The sequence below is a fragment of the Triticum urartu genome, chromosome 1A (assembly GCF_056163025.1).
Source record: "Triticum urartu cultivar PI428250 chromosome 1A, HENAU_Tu73, whole genome shotgun sequence".
Taxonomy (NCBI): Eukaryota; Viridiplantae; Streptophyta; class Magnoliopsida; order Poales; family Poaceae; genus Triticum; species Triticum urartu.
In genome coordinates, this window is record NC_141873.1 from 28,295,451 (window position 1) to 28,313,175 (window position 17,725).

The 17,725-nt window shown below is 44.0% G+C and overlaps 1 protein-coding gene and 1 pseudogene across 1 annotated transcript; both read right to left on the reverse strand.

Annotated features, from left to right (window-relative positions):
- Positions 1-899: 899 nt before the first annotated feature.
- On the reverse strand, positions 900-2,659 carry LOC147988695 (putative disease resistance protein RGA3; annotated as a pseudogene).
- A 1,134-nt stretch (positions 2,660-3,793) lies between these two features.
- LOC125543911 (disease resistance protein RGA5-like) lies at positions 3,794-7,858 on the reverse strand. Its single transcript, XM_087545155.1, has 4 exons — positions 7,387-7,858; positions 6,384-7,279; positions 4,166-6,143; positions 3,794-4,023 (listed from the first exon to the last, which is right to left on the reverse strand). The coding sequence occupies exons 2-3, from the start codon at positions 7,211-7,213 to the stop codon at positions 4,172-4,174; spliced, it is 2,802 nt and encodes a 933-aa protein (XP_087401281.1). The 5' UTR covers positions 7,214-7,279; positions 7,387-7,858; the 3' UTR covers positions 3,794-4,023; positions 4,166-4,171.
- Positions 7,859-17,725: the final 9,867 nt, after the last annotated feature.

Below are 17,725 nucleotides of genomic sequence, written 5' to 3' on the forward strand. Positions count from 1 at the left end.
TCAAGCTTGTTGGATAGATGACGATGAGTAGCATCCAACAGCTTCTGCAAATGGTTATAGTAAGAAGAGGCAGGGGAGGTATGCCTAACAAATAGAGGAGTGAAACCTCAAACAGAGAAGAACCGACATGATCTCCAACATTGAAAACATCATAGAAGATGCATGTGAACTCCGTTTTCGATGAACTCGAGCTTGTCATCAAGATGACCATAAGCTCCAAATCTCACAAGGAGAAGAACCAAACAAGAACCAATAAAGATGATGCAATGATGCAATGGTTTGAGCTCTCTATGAACGATATGATCAAGCTACTCATCGAGAGGCCCCCTTGATAGTACGGCAACCGATCCTATAACCCAGTCTCCCAACTACCACCATGAGACCGGGAAAATAGAAAACCTATCAAGGGCAAACCTTTGCCTTGCACATAGTCCACTTGAGCTAGATGATGACGATCTTGACTCCCTCAAGATGGACCACCTTTCTTGATTGCGTTGGCTCGGTGAAGACTAGTTGATTGCTCCCCCATACTCCACTATGGGTGAGCCACTCTTTGGCACAACTTCACAAGTCCATTGTCGCCACAATGGACGGCAAGCTTCAAGCATGATATCTTCGTGATGCTCCACTTGAACTTGCACACCACAACATGACTAATCTTTGGATAATTCCTTAATAGCACCTTGGTCAACTCATAAACTCATGACCAATCTTTGGATAATTCCTTAATAGCACATTGGTCAACTCATAAACTCCTTAAAACCAATACATGGACTTCAAGAAATGCCTATGGACAAATCCTTCAAATATAACTTAATGCAACTATTAGTCCATAGAGAATGTCATCAATTACCAAAACCACACATGGGGGCACCGCATGTCCTTTCAGCAACCTTCAATCAAGATTGTACAATGACCTGGTCCGGCAGCTGTCCATATACAATCCTTTCAAAGCCATCACAGTTAGCTATATTCATAGATTTTAAAGCAGGTAGATTTTTGGGCTTTAACAAACTTGGAGGAAAGCTATCACCCCCAAATTTATCAATTATAAGATGTTCCATGCTCGAAGGAGGATGCAAGCCTTCCAAAACTCCGTTATGACTGGTCCTCAATTTGCACCGACCGTCCTGCCAATGTAGGTTCAAATCCTTGAGATATTGCTTGTCAACAAGCCTAGCCTCAACAGCTTCCTTCCTACTTTCCACGTAAACCAAACGACGTATATATAGCTGTCCACTAAGCTGATTCATGCCCTTCAACTCACCAATTCTCCGCCCATTCCCTTCCACAATTGTAAAATAGATCAAACTCTATAGAGATGGCATATTTCCAAGCCCGCTTATTTTAGACAACACTATACTGGCTTCTTTTAGCTGTGCTAGACGACGCAAGTTAACTAGCTTTGTCACATCCAGATGAATTGTTTCCAAACATGAACGATCGGCATAAAAGTACTGTAGGCTGTGAAGAAACCAAAATTTCTAGGTTATTTCTTGCATACTAGTATCAGATATGTCAATATAACGAAGGCTGTTCAACTAAAAAATGCTTTTGGGTAGCTTTACCAGCTGCTTGAAACCCTTCAGGCTCAAAAAGAGAATGTTGGGGAGATGGTGGAACCATGAAACCTCAGCCTTGAGTCTCATTCCAATCCTAAGCGAATGCATTTTCTTCAAATGTAGAATGCCTCCTATTCTTCTCGGAGCTTCATTATCCACCTCGATTGACATATGGCGAATTGTTTGGACTTGTCTATGAAGGTCCATGTAGCTCAAACCTTGCATCAGGAAGCACTCACCCACAGAAATAAACTGTGCCATGTCATGGATCAAATCATGCTTGACATATCTATGTTCATTAGGGAACTTGGGATCAATCTGAAAAAGGAACCTGCTTCTTAAATCATCCATATGTCGATACCCCATTTCTTCAAGGCGCATGCTCCCGTCAGTTTCAACAAAGCACAGTGCCACCCAAAATAATCAATAAAGTGGTCGAGAATAATCAATAAAGTGGTCGTATGCATCTCCCAGATGCAGAGGCCGGGGGTCATCCTCCTTTTCTAAAATAAAAAAAACAGTGCCACCCAAAATGCAACTATCTCATCTCTTTTAAAGCTATAATCTTCCGGAAATATAGAGCAAACAGCAAAGCATCTCTTTAGATCCCATGGGAGATACAAGTAGCTTAGTTGAAGGGCCGGTAATATCTCATTCTCCTCATATGATAGCTGCCACAGTTCGTTGTTCAGGATGTCTCTCCAATGTCGCTCAGTCAAATTGCCATTGAACAAGCGTCCCAGTGTTTTCGCAGCTAGAGGAGAGCCGCACAACCTATCAGCAATGCTGTGACCAATGTCTTGCAACTCAGGGTATGACTTTGGGTCATGCTTGCCGAATGCACACTTGCTGAAAAACTCCCAAAATATATCAGTAGGTAGGCCTTTGAGTTCAACAGGAATAATATTGCTGACAAAGTCAACCTTGGGAGATCTTGTAGTTAGCAAGACCATGCTGCCACCAAGTCCAGTTCTGAATGGTGTATAGAATGCTTCCCATTCCTTCATAGCATTCGGCCACACATCGTCCAACACCAACAGAAACTTTTGGTTTATCAGCCTCTCCTTCAGTTCCTTGAGATGCAAATGCAGTTTCATCAGGTCTTTGTGCTTGAACCTGCCCCACTCATCATGGTCGAGGAGGACATGGGCCCTGGGCAAGGCTCACCGCTCAGCTGGATCTCCTCAGCGAAGCTGGCTCCAACAGAGAAGATCCATTGCAGCGCCTCCATGGTTGCCATGCTTGGCTCCTCGACGAGGGCGTCGTCATCGTGCTCTCCGACAGCGACGACGATGTCGCTGCGCCGAGCCAGCGAGTCCGCAGTGGCGATCCAGGGCAGGGCTGCAGCAAGGACACCCCGAGCGATGGCGACAACGGCTGTGACGACTACACCGCCTTCTACAACTCCTCGGCATGAACTAGGAGTAGCTTTTTTTATATGTTTTTATATGTAAATTCACCAAATATCAATGAAATCACCTATATTTCGTCCAAATTTACTGAATGTCGTCAAATTTGGGCTTTTAAAAAAAATCACTCATACCGATGCGGGCGCGGCTAGGAATCAGTCCCCACCCCCGCCGAAATTATCGCCCGTAGGCCCCCAAGAGGCGTTATTTTTCACATAAAAGCGTTCTTGAGGGGCCGAACGGCTGAAGATGCTCTTCGGAACCACCGTTTTAGAAACTTTGATGTGTTTGACATCAAAAAACACCACGGCTTAAAAAAAATTCATACTCGCACAAATACCGTAGTGTTTTTGCAGTATTTAAAAAAGAGGTCTTGGCCTATTTTTTCTTGACCAGACTGAGAAAGAAACTGTGTTTTTTTTGAATCTGTAGTATTCATTGACCAGACACTGGAATACTGATTATTGTGTTGTCAAACTAGGCCCGAGTACATTTACCTTACCTCCTCCTATAGGCACAAGGTCAATGATAGGAGACACATTTTTGGAGTTCTCCATACTCAAACACGCCGGTAATACCGGGCCTAGTATATAAACAGCGGCAGGATTTCGCATCATAATGAAATCTGAATAATGAAGTGAAGAGCGCCCAGTGAAACCTCAACTGTTAATACACAACAAGAGTAGTTTACAAGTTCCCATTTGCAACTAACTAAACCATGACTGAATTTCAGCATGTAGAACTCTGGATGCTGGTTGAATCAACGAAGCGTTTGCATATAACCAGGTAGTTAACGACTTAACGTCGTGAGCGACTCATGAGTGAACCAATTTTTGTCTGAATATTTAAGTTACAATCAAGTTCCACACAGATGGAGATCTTCTTAATGTAATGCAGATGGGAGTAACTCTTAACAGCAGTAAACAAATTGAAACAGTCTGTTTCCATTTCACACGTCAAGCAAAAATGAATATCATAAATCATATAGCAACTATAGAGACCACTTTTATCTGAGCTTCAGGCAACGAGAATGATAGCTTCAAGCACCATCCCTAAAGAGAGAAAATATCAGCCCGTCAGGAAGCTTCTTGAAGATATGGCGAAAATACATATAACATTCAAGGAGAAAACCAATTAACTTGATTGCAGACAGCATGAACTATTTAAATTTCGTAATAATAAAAGTAGCCATACCTCCTTTCATTCTTCCATCTCCAAGAGAGTTAACCTGGGATGGTTGGGATGGAGATTTGCTTCCTTCCTTATGGCAACTTCTGCAGCCACAGCTTCAGAAGACGTGGCATCCCGGTTCTGAAGAATAACGTGTACATCTTTCAGATACGGCAGGTGCTCAATACCTAAGTAGAACCCATATGCCTTTGCCATTGACACAAAGAACTGCACCATAAACTCCTCGAGCTTTGGCAGTGCCCCTTCCTCAAACAGAAGGATCCCTGCACCTTCATCAAAAGGTTCATAAACGAACTCCTTCAAACATCGGAATCCTCTGCCTTGCAAAACAAGCCTGTCTTTATGGACCGTGTTGGTATAAAGTTTCAGAGAAAGTAGTGCAGGCAGCTCTCCAAGTATGCCAAGAGCCTCCTCTGTTATTACACCTAAATTAATGTTCAGGTATGCAAGACTGGTGAGTGCTGGAGTAATCCACTTTGGCAGTTTTGATAAACAGTACTCGGTGGTGCCCATCACAAATGTTTGGAGGCAAGATGGAAGAGGAGACCAGGAATCTAATAACTCGAATGGAGATGAATCACCACCATTTATATACACGGACTGGAGTTTGTGGCTTCCAAGCTTGCATAGTGAGGAATGAAACATCTCTAGATGACTCTTGTACTCATGAGATTCTTCACCTTTCTCCGTGAAACATACATGGAGTACCTTCAAATTGATCAGGCTCCCTAGCTCCTTCACTGCACCTACTGAACTCGTGGTAATATCAAAGCCTGAGATCTCCCTTAAGTTTGTCATATTCCCAATCCCGATTGGTATCTTCCATAAATGATTGCCAGGGAGTAGATGTTGTAGTTTAGTGAGCTGAACAATTCTCGCCGGCAAGTCTTTGATTGCTGTACCCCTTAAATCTAGCATCTCTAGATCATGTAGCATCATAATTCCAGATGGTAGTTCCGATATGTTTGTTCCGCAAAAGCTTAGGTACTTTAGCTGGAACAGGTTTTCTATACCATCCATATCATACTCCGTCAGGCCCCGACAACCTTCAAAATCTAGTACACGTAAAGTTTCAAACTTAGCAAGACTGGGCAAGTGCTTGATGCATCTTGATGCTGTTATTATAAGAGATCGGACATGGCTTAGTTCTTTCTTTGCCAATACAGATGCAAGCTCCTGGTCAATGTCCTGAATCGACAATCGTCGAATAGAACACTGAGAATTTTCCCAAACAGTCTGACTGCCATTCACCACAGTGATGAAATTTTCTTCAATGGATTTTGAAATGATAAGTTCAAGCATCATGTCATGAACTCGACAGGCACGAACCATCCCATCATAACCAATGTCCACTGGTTGGACCAGGCTTTTATTGATAAGCTCGTAAAAATAACTTTCTGCAACCTCTTGAAAGCTCCTCCCACGCTCTTCAGAAATAAAGCCTTCCGCAATCCATTGCCTCACCAACCTTTCTCTGTCAATCACATAATCCTCAGGGAAATTACTTAAGTGCAACAAGACAGTCTTGAGGTTTGGTGGAAGATCATTATAGCTCATGGATAGTATGTTTTTCATTCCCTCTAGACTCTGGTTTCCGTCCAAGTCAGAACCAATTGATCTTTTTACCTTCTCCCACTCTTCTTTGACACGTGGTCTGTTAGCTAATAAACCAGTTATACTGATAATAGCCAATGGTAGGCTTCCACACTTTTTCAAGATAGTATTTGAAACTTCAATAAGCATATCAGGGCAGCGGTCATCTGGACCAAAGATTCTGTTAAAAAATTGTCTTTCAGAGTGGATGTCGCTTAGAGGTGTCATTTCATAGATCCGGTCAGCACGATCTGGATAACAAGATCTTGCTACTTCTAATATGCGTGTTGTAGTTATAATTCTGCTTGAAGAATCATTCTCTGGAAAAGCACAGTTGATTGCTTTCCATGCTAATGCAGACCATATATCATCAATGATGACAAGATACCTAATACAGGGGAGTATGAGTATAAATCAATTAGGATATAGATATAATTGCACTATAAAAGAAAAACAATCGTAAAATTCCTATCAGCCTATAAACCATGCAATGGCAAGCACAACTAGAGGTGCAATGGAGTTCATACTCTGCACATCAAAATTACATCCTCGAAACAATTAACTAGAATAATGATATTTGCACATAACGCATATTTCATAGAAAATAATTAGCAATACCATATATTACCTTTTATCTTGTAATAGTTCTCTTAGCTTTGAGATGGATTTCTGTTCATCCCAAGTATCCATATCTTTTGTGAATTCAGCATTGCAAGACACCTGTGAGATTAAATCCTTGATGATTTTCTTTCTATCTGGCTTTTGAGAGATCGACACAAAAGCATGACAATCAAAACGCCCATGAATCTTGCGGTAGACTTCATTCGCCAGTGTTGTCTTTCCCAATCCACCAAACCCAACAATCGACAACACCCTGCGATGAAGCTTGTTTTCTTCTTCCAGCATCCACTTGGCAAGCTCGTCCCTTGGACTATCAATGCCAACAAGGTGTGCCTCCTCGGCGAAAAGAGCAGCCAACCGGGGATCCACGGTTGCATGGACCGGGGTGCTAGAAGCAACATCATCCAGCTTGTAGCTGGTCTTGAGCTCTTTCACTTCCTTGATACGTAGCTTCAGATCGTCAATTCGGCTGGCGATCCCACGCCAAGCTCCAAGCGTCTTTAGACGCCTAGCAGTCTTGCGGAAGTACTCCTTGAAGCCACCATCATGACTCTCACCGTTGCCGAGGTGGCGAATGAACTTGTCAAAAAGATCCTCGGTATCATAGGCCAACTCCCTGACCAGCGATACCCATATCTTCACCTGGTCATCAGGATTCTCATTCTCTAGCTTGGTGTACTTCATTAGCGCACCATGCATGCTGGTAAACTCTGTCCGGAGCGATCGGATCTCGCGGCGGACCCTTCTGAGGCGGCCGCACTCATTGGCGAGCAACTCGGCGAGCTTCCCAAGCAGAGGACCCAGCGCGCCCAGTGCGGGGGTCACCACAGGCGCCATAGGTCTCCTCCCTCACCTCCCGCCCTGTCGGGTTCACCACGCTCAGTCTTTGCGGAGAAGCTTGGGCTGCCACCACTCAAACATCAATAGCACGAACGAGAACAAGAATCAAACACCTGCAGCACGGATCGAGCAAAACATGAAGCAGAGCATGAGCAGCACAGAACTCATACCCGCCGGAATGACAATGTCCAGCCGAATTGCCGTGTAACGCCGCCGCACCGCGAGCGCAGCGCAGCCTCGGTTTGGCGAGGGTGACCGGGCGCGTCAATGAGATCCGCGAGCCTGCAGGGGAAGGAGAGCCGCCGCCGCCATGGAGTGGAGACTGGAGAGTGGAAACCTAGCTAATGGGGTGGGGTGGGATCTGTGGATGGATGTAGTGGACTGCCATGGGCTTGGGATTGGCCCATCGCTGTAGAGCCGAGGGAGTTTCCGAGCAATTGCGGAACTGTAGATGCTCAGTGATTGATGGGGGCTCTCTTTCTGAACTTGCGAATGATTGAATGATTAAGCCGTCGCTGTGGACGGGATCCCACGCCATCGAGGAAAGGCCAGCGGGAAGAGCGTCCGCGGACGAAAGGCTTCATCTCCGGCGGCGACGGAGGATTGGATCGCGTGCAGCTATTGGCAAGACCAGGCTCTGTGTGTTCGGGGGCCGGTGTCATACACACACGGACATCAAATCTGCCCCTCAAACACCAGCTTGTTTTCTTTCTTTCTTTTTTCTTCCTTTTTTAAGAGAACCACGTATTCATTCATAATAGTAGCAATATACATGTAATACGTAATCTCTTTCCTCCTCCACAACAAAAGCTCTTCTTCTTCCATCGGCGCCGCCGCTGGTCCGTCCCATCTCCGATGGCCTCTAGGCCATGGAGGTGCGGAGGATCTCGGCCCCCCGCCGACGGGAGGGACCCCGTTCTCGTTCTTGTTAGAGTCAGCGTCTTGGTTGGGGGTTGTGTGGCGGCGGTGATGTCCTTTAGTAGGAATAATGTCTCTCACGTTTTATCCCCGTCTCGATGGTGCGTCTACCATCGTCGGAGGGCGTGTAGAGGTTTGTCTCCGTCGGATCTTGCGGGATTTGGTCGGTGCCGGTCTTCGGTGGATCTATTTGGATCCGGTCTCCGTTCGTCTTCGTTTAGGTGTTTACAGGTTTGATCCTTCTGATCTACGACTTTCTTCATCGGTGATGGTTGCTAATCTGGTGTGTTGGTCCTATGGGGCCTTAGCACGACAACTTTCCGACTGTCTACTATAACAAGGTTTGTCCGACTCTAGCGAGGGAGGGGCAATGACGGCGGCGCGCCTTCAGCTCGCTTCAGTGCCTGTAGTCGTCGCTAGATGGTCCACGAACATGGTTGTAATTTTTATTACCTCTGTTGTTTTTGTACTGCCATGATTGAAGATGAATATATTGAAAGTTTCTTGAAAAAAAATACAAGATACATGGCTTTTCTTTGAAACAGTCCGGAGGGACAGCACAGAAATAAATTTACATCACCATCGCCAAAGAATCCAGCCGCTGCCGTCGCTGATGCGTCGTCGAAGGAGAGAAACATATGCCTCAAACTTGCCAAGATCCAAGATAATGCCACAGCAGCCAAGCTGCGTTACGAGCCTATGAACAGGCGTCGCCACAAGTGGTGACGCACATGTCGATGTGGGTCGTTGGCTGAAGAAATACTCCACATATCTTGGATCAAGGTTTTGAAGATCTTGACTGGCAGAACCGCCGAAAAACTCCAGAACCGGCAATCGTCCGCCGAATCTCCATGTGGACCATCCATTGGACAAGACCGGCATGTTTTGCGGATTCAAATCCGTTTCAGTACTACCCGAACCCCGTCATACCCGTCAAAATGCATAGAATATCCACTGATCCACCAATTTCTACACATCCACTGATCCAGCCTCGACTACACGACCGACCCTGCTCTAGCGCACTAGCCCCCAAACCCAAATCACACGACCTTCACATTCCTGCTCGGTAAACCCCTCTCTCGGTCGCTCCTCAACTCGCTTCCGTACATGGCAGCATACCGCCTAAACCCAAACCCCTAACTTTTCCTCCTGCCGTCGCCGCTCGATCCCATCTCGTCACTCCTGGGTTCATGTCCATACAAGAGTCACACACTACTTGAGGTAAAATACAAGTGGTTTTTTTATTTCTCCTTTTTTTCTTCTTCTTTCTTTTTTGTTTGGTTTCATTATTTTTCTCTAGCTTTCCTTTTTTTCGTTATTTTCATTCATTTTTATTTTGGTTTCTCTTTATTTTTTTCATGGTTTTTCCATTCCACATTCTTTATTTTCTTTTTTCACATTATTTGTTTGGTTTTATTTTTCTATTTGTTGTTTTTCTTTTTCTTTTTTCTTATGTTTGTTTTCATTCTCACTCTACAATCTCATATGTGTCAAAAAACATTTTTTTAGTAAGTGATCAACATTTTTTGTTTACACGTTCAACATTGTCCAAATGCTTATTCAACATTTCAATACCCGTTCAAATTTTTTTTAATACTCGTTCAACATTTTTCAAATACTTGTTCAACATTTTTAATACTTATTCTACATTTTTAAATCTTGTTAAACATATGTTAAATACTCATTAAACATTTCTTAATACTTATTCAAAAAAATTCAAATACTTATTCAACATTTTAAATACTTGTCCAATATTTTCAAATTCTCGTTCAACATTTTTAATACTTATTCAAAAATTTTAAATACTTATTCAACACTTGTTTTTGGTTTCTTTCGGTTTTTGTTTGGTTTTATTAATTTTCTCCTGCTTTCCTTTTTTCGTTACTATAATTCGTTTTTCTTTTGGTTTCTCTTTGTTTGTTTCATGGTTTTTCATTCTACATTCTTTTTTTTTCGTCTCCTTTTTTGTTTGGTTTTCTTTTTTCTTCTCTATCTTTTGTTTTTGTTTTAATTTTTTTTCTTATGTTTTTTTTCGTTTTCGCTCTACATTTTTGTATGTGTCAAAAGAACATCTTTTTAATAAGCGATCAACATTTTTTGTTTACACGTTCAATATTGTCCGAACATTTATTCAACATTTTTCAAATATCTGTTCAACATTTTAATAGTTATTTCAACATTTTTTAAATAATTATTTCAATAGTTTTTAAATACTCGGTCAACATTTTTCAAATACTCGTTCAAATTTTTTTAATACTCGTTCAACAATTTAAAAATACTTGTTCAATAATTTTTAATACTAGTTCAACATTTTACGAATACATAGTCATTCAAATACTTATTCAACATTTTTGAAATACTTATTCATCATTTTTCAAATCCTTGTTCAACATTTTAAATATTTTTTCAACATTTCAAATACTTATTCAACATTTCGAATACTTAATCAACGTTTCTCTAATACTAATTCAACATTTTCAAAATACTTGTTCAACATTTTCTAAATACTCGTTCGACAATTTTAATACTTATTCAACATTTGTCAAATACTTGTTCAATATTTTTAATACTTACTCAACATTTTCGAATACTTGTTCTACATTTTCTAAGACTTATTCAACATTTTTTAAATACTTCTTCAACATTTTTCAAATATGTTTTTGAAGAGTCTTTGTGTGTGTGTTTAATATTCTTAAGTATAAAGAAAAGTACCAAAAAAACAAGAACAGAAAAAAGAAAAAAACAGGCCGTGGCCTCCCGCGCGGCTGGGCCGACCCATCTGGGCTCTCCCCGACGCGAGGCATCCCCCTATGCTCGCTTAAAGCGAGAAATAGGGGTGCCCGCCTCTCACCACGTCGACTTGCGGTTTCGTGGGCCGGGCTGAGGACTCCTTGTCGATTTCATCCTAGGCCATCGGGCAGCCCAACAGAATACACAAGATGCTGTATTCGATTTTGTTGGGCCTTCCGCAAGATCCCGTTGTAATTTCAGTAGCAATACCCTCTGTTGAATAAAGTCTAGCAGGTTATCCTAAAAAAACCTTCTCGTACGTAGCCGACTATGGTCCACGTACCCTAGGATCCCCGGTACCATATACAAACCAAGAGGTCATGCTCGTAGAAAAAACAAAGAATCTCTTGGTAGTTTATCTGTACTCTGTACACAGTCCAACAACTAGGGTTTTATCTCTTTAAAGAGTATGAACCTGGGTAAATCATGTGTCCTTGTTATCATAGTCCCAAGAGGCCTATCTTAGGATCCTCTACCAGGAGATCTCTTGAATTTAGCTTCGACAGTGGTGGCTAATTACTAGGCTATCATTAAAAAACGAAGTAATGCATTAAGAACGATGACATGATATAGACACGATCTATTCATGTAGGAATAGACCCCATCCTTTTATCCTTAATGGTAATGATACATACGTGTCATGTCTCCTTCTGTCACTGAGATTAAGCAACCCAAGATCAAACCCATCACAAAGCACCTCTTCCCATTGCAAGAAAAATCAATTTAGTTGGCCAAACCAAACCAAAGTTTCGGAGAAGAAATACGAGTCTATAACAATCATGCATAAAAGAGTTCAGCAAAGACCCAAATACTATTTATGGATAGATCTGACCATAAACTCACAATTCATCGGATCCCAACATACACACCACAAAAAGTCATTACATCAAATAGATCTCCAAGAACACATCGAGGATAACATTGTATTGAAGATCAAAAAGAGAGAAGATGTCATATAGCTACTACCTACGGACCCGTTTGTCTGTGGTAAACTACTCATGCATCATCGGAGGGGCAAGGGTGATGATAAAGAACCCCTTCGTGATCGTTGACCCCTCCGGCAGAGTGCCGAAAAAGGCCTCTAGATTGGTTCTCGTGGTTCTGGAACTTGCGGCGGCTGAAATTGTGTTTCATCGACTCCCCTAGGGTTTTTGGGATTTTTAAAGTATTTATAGAGGTAGAGGACGGTGGAGGGGGTGCTTGTGGGTTCCACTACCGACCAGGGCGCGCCCTGGTGCCTAGTGGGCCCCACAGGGCCCCTCTGGTGCACTTCTTGGGCCTCCTGGGTGTCTTCTGGGCAGAAAAAATTCTACAAAAATTTCGTTGCATTTGGACTTCGTTTGGTATTGATTTTCTGCAAAGTAAAAGAAAGCAAAAAACAGCAACTAGCACTGGGCACTATGTCAATAGGATTAGTCCCAAAAAATGATATAAAGTTGCTAGTAAATGACTATAAAACATCCAAGATTGATAATATAACAACATGGAACAATAAAAAATTATAGATACCTTGGAGATGCATGAGCATCCCCAAGCTTAATTCTTGCCCGTACTTGAGTAGGTAAATGATAAAAACAGAAATTTTGATGTGGAATGCTGTCTAACATGTTCATCATATATTATTTTCTTTTGTAGCATAGACATTTGGACTTTAGATAATTCAAAGCAATAGTCTATAATTGACATGAGGACATCAATACTCAAACATATCAACAAGCAACCATGTTTTTCAAAATATCAACACTAAAGAAAAGCTATCCCTAGCCCATTATGCTCAATTATTAATCCATTCATGAAACATACTCAAATATTAGCTATATCCAATGCACAAGTATGATCATAGTGTTCCCTAGTTAGTGCTTTGTAAGAGAAGATGGAGACTCAAATAAAAATAAAAATTGCATAAAGTAAATAGATAGGCCCTTCGCAGAGGGAAACGGAGATTTGTAGAGGTGCCAGAGCTCAAAGCTTAAATTGAGAGATAAAATATTTTGAGTGACATGCTTTTCCCTTCAACGAAACGACAAAGAATCCCCAATACCTTCCATGCTAGATAAGTCATAGGCGATTCCCAAACATAAAATAAAGTTTATTCCTTTTTCCACCATTCTTTCACAATCCATGGCTAGCCGTATCCAATGGTGCCTTCGATACCAACACTTTCCAAAGAATTTATTATTTGACAACATAAATAAAAAATCATTTAGGGACTAGGCATCTCTATTACCTGCCACACTCTCGTGCAATGACAAGTGCATAAACACTCATCTTGAGAATAAAAAATCTAGCATGGAAAATATTGGCCACCCCCTGCCGCTTCATGAGCGGTACGGGCACACAAAAAGGAAATTCATTTTGAAAATTAGAGTTGGCACATACAAATTTACTTGGAACGGCATGAAAATAGCGCACATAGGTAGATATGATGGATTCACTGCGAGATGGTCCCCACAAATCAGAATGAACATAATCAAGAATACCTTCAGTTGTATGAGTCGAAGTGTTGAACTTCAGCCTCTTGTGCTTGCCGAAGATACAATGCTCGCAAAATTTCAATTTACTAGGTTCATATCCATCAAGAAGACCTCTCTTATTTAACTCTGTCAAACCAAGTTCATATGTCCAAGACGCATATGCCAAAGGTTAGTAACATCACAATCAGAATTCTTTGAAATAGCTGGAGTAGCGTTACCTGAAATGGTAGAAACTCTAAGGTAATAAAGACCATTGTGTGACGCCCGGGTAGTTAAGGTACAGTAAACCTCTATTAATGATGCCACGTCACGATGGTTACTGTTGCTAATCTCGCGTTAGTTCAAAACGAATCAAATTCAAATTTGAGATTAATGGCAAACATCAAAAGTTTTCAAACGTAAAACTAAAATGTTCGGTTTGCGGAAAATAATCCATAAATTATTTTGGTGAAGTAACCACACTTTTAGAAATTGTTTAAATATTTTGAGATAAATAAAACGGTAGCAGGAACAGATAATTCAATGCCCTATTCAATTAATGAAATATTAAACTAATTTATTTAATTGCCCGAACTAATGGGGCAGTGACATATTTATGAAACTAAATTAGGAACTAGTTTGGTATTTTATCTAAACTATAGCAATGTGAAACTAAAATAAAACAGAGAGAAAATAAACAAAGGAACATAAAAACAAAAATAAAAGAAACCACCCACCTCCCTGGCCCAACTGGACCACCGGCCCAGGTGCACCCCTCCTCTCCTCCCCTGTTCACGAACCACCCCGTGGCCATGGCCGATGCCTGCCACGGCACCGGTCGTCGCCGTGGCGGCCATCCGCCGGCACCCCCACTCCTATAAGGCCTCGCCCCGGGCCAAACCCTAGCTCTCTTCCCTCACTCCCCCCCTCCTCAATGGATCTGGGCGCCCCTCGCCCCTCTGCGTTCCGCTCGTTGCCCCCGAGGCCACCTCGTCGCCATTGCCGCGGTCAACCGCCTCTTCTCGCCGTCTCTTCCCGCCCAGGAGCTCCGCCGGACTCCTCCACGTCATCCCCGCCCTCAACTTCAAGCCGGGGCGCTGCCAAGCTCGACATCATCTTCAAGCTCTGCCCCGAGCTCGCCGCCTTCGATTCGGTCGTCTCCGACAGCCGCCGGCCTCCCCGACCCCTCGAGCTCGCATGCGTCCTCCATTGTGAGGCCCTCCTCCCGTTCCCCTTGTTTCTTCCCTTGGAATCGGCGCCGTAGACCCGCCCCCACCTGAGTTCGCCATGGCCAGACCCTGCCGTAGCCACACCGGGAGCGCTCCCAGCGCCTCTGCCCGCCTGAGGCCGGCGCCCTCGCGCGTGCGCGTACGCCCGAGGCCGCACCCCCCTGCATACTGCTGCTCTGCTTCTTGCTGCTGCTGCTCTACTTGTGCCCGCTGCTACTGCTCTGTTGCTGACGCTACTATGGCGCTGCCATTGCTATTTGCTGCGCCCGCCTGGCCACGCCGACCGGCCGCGCCCTGCTTCCTTCGCCGCACGCCCTCCAGGTCGTGCGTCACCGCGCCCGGCGTTGGCCGCCAGCCCACGCCGCCCGCTCGCCGGTAGCACCCTCGCCCCGACTGGCCGCTGCTTGCTACTGATGCATGCTGCTGCGCTGCTTTTTTTTACTGCTCCTGCTATTTCTAGCCGCCGCTGCTCTTGCCTAGTGCTTGCTACTGTAGATGCTACTAGCTAGCTTTCTTATTTTTACAAGGACTAACCCTCTATACTGTCTCTAAATGGTGGTTAACCAACTACTAACATGAGCAAAAATAGTATGAGTAGAAAGTTTGCATGACGAACTCCATTTTATCCCATTGGACCAAATCTGTTCGATGCCTGGATTAAATCATATAAAAATCGCAAAATGCTATGTTCAGATAATAGAATCAACTCCTAGCTACGTGATGTGTGTGTGCGGGAGCCGTGTGTGGCCGGTCATGCTAGTTAGGAGTAGTTTAATTAGTAGGAGTACTAGTTAATTAGTCTAATAGTAGATGACATGTGGATCCCCGCTTCTAAATTAACTAGTTAAATAAACCTATTAAAATACTAGTCAAGGACAGGTGGACCCCCTCTAATTATCCACTTAAAAGAAAATGTTGAATATGTGTCAATGACGCTTGGGCCCGATCTGCAGTTTTGACCAGTCAACAGTCAAACAATTGACTGTTGACTTAACTGTTGACTAAGTCAACTGGACCCCTTGGTCCCACCTGTCATCCACTGTGGCTAGCCCATGATGGGTATAGAAAGTATATCCTGTTTTTATTTTCGAATTATAATAAATTCAGAATTAAAAAATCATTTAAAGCTTTAAAAATTAAAATAAATAAATCGTACCTCGGATGAAAATACTTTATACATGAAAGTTGCTCAGAACGACGAGACGAATTTGAATACGCAGCCCATTTATCCGCCACGCATCCCTAGCATAGCGAACACGTAACTTTTCCCCTCCGGCTCCTCTGCCCGAAAACGCAAAACACCGGGGTTACTTTCCCGGATGTTTTCCCCCTTCATCGGTACCACCTCGTACCGCGCTAGAGCACACCTAGCACCACGCTTTGTCATGTCATGCATCGTCATGCATTTGTTTGCATTATATTTATTGTTCCTTCCCCTCTTCTCTCGCTAGACACCGAGACCGACGCCGCTGCTACCTAGTACGACTATGGTGTTGACGACCCCTCTCTCTTGCCAGAGCAACCAGGCAAGCCCCCCCTTTGATCACCAGATATCGCCTATTCTTCTCTATACTGCTTGCATTAGAGTAGTGTAGCATGTTACTGCTTTCCGTTATTCCTATCCTGATGCATAGCCTGTCCTTGCTACTACTGTTGTTACCATTACCTGCTATCCTACTGCTTAGTATAGGATGCTAGTGTTCCATCAGTGGCCCTACACTCTTGTCCGTCTGCCATGCTATACTACTGGGCCGTGATCACTTCGGGAGGTGATCACGGGCATATACTATATACTCTACATTGATACATTACCTGTGATACTGTTCGGACATGGGGGCTGAAGGGGCAGGTGGCTCCATCCCGGTAGAGGTGGGCCTGGGTTCCCGACGGCCCCCGACTGTTACTTTGTGGCGGAGCGACAGGGCAGGTTCAGACCACCTAGGAGAGAGGTGGGCCTGGCCCTGTTCGGCGTTCGCGGATACTTAACACGCTTAACGAGATCTGGGTATTTGATCTGAGTCTGGCCATTTGGTCTATACGCACTAACCATCTACGTGGGAGTAGTTATGGGTATCCCGGCGTCGTGGTATCAGCCGAAGCCTTCTTGACGTCAGCGACGGAGCGGCGCGCGCTGGATTGGACTGGAACGCCACTAGGCTAGGTCTGCTTCCGGCCGCCCACGCAACGTGCAGGTGTGCTAAGGGCGATGGGCCCAGACCCCTGTGCGCTTAGGTTTAGACCGGCGTGCTGACCTCTCTGTTGTGCCTAGGTGGGGCTGCGACGTGTTGATCTTCCGAGGCCGGGCATGACCCAGGAAAGTGTGTCCGGCCAAATGGGATCGAGCGTGTTGGGGTATGTGGTGCACCCCTGCAGGGAAGTTAATCTATTCGAATAGCCGTGATCTTCGGTAATAGGACGACTTGGAGTTGTACCTTGACCTTATGACAACTAGAACTGGATACTTAATAAAACACACCCTTCCAAGTGCCAGATACAACCGGTGATCGCTCTCTCACAGGGTGACGAGGGGAGGATCATCGGTTAGGATTAAGCTATACGATGCTACTTGGAGGTCTTCAGTCTACTCTCTTCTATATGCTGCAAGACGGAGGCTGCAAGAAGCGTAGTCTTCGATAAGACTAGATATCCCCCTCTTATTCTGGCTTTCTGCAGTTCAGTCCATTGATATGGCCCTTTACACATATATCCATGCATATGTAGTGTAGTTCCTTGCTTGCGAGTACTTGGATGAGTACTCACGGTTGCTTTCTCCTTCTTTTTCCTCTATCCCTTCTACCTGGTTGTCGCAACCAGATGTTGGAGACCAGGAGCCAGACGCCACCGTCGTCGACGACTCCTACTACACCGGAGGAGCCTACTACTACGTGCTGCCCGCTGAGGACGACTAGGAGTAGTTTAGGAGGATCCCAGGCAGGAGGCCTGCGCCTCTTTCGATCTGTATCCCAGTTTGTGCTAGCCTTCTTAAGGAAAACTTGTTTAACTTATGTCTGCACTTAGATATTGTTGCTTCCGCTGACTCGTCTATGATCGAGCTCTTGTATTCGAGCCCTCGAGGCCCCTGGCTTGTAATATGATGCTTGTATGACTTATTTTATTTG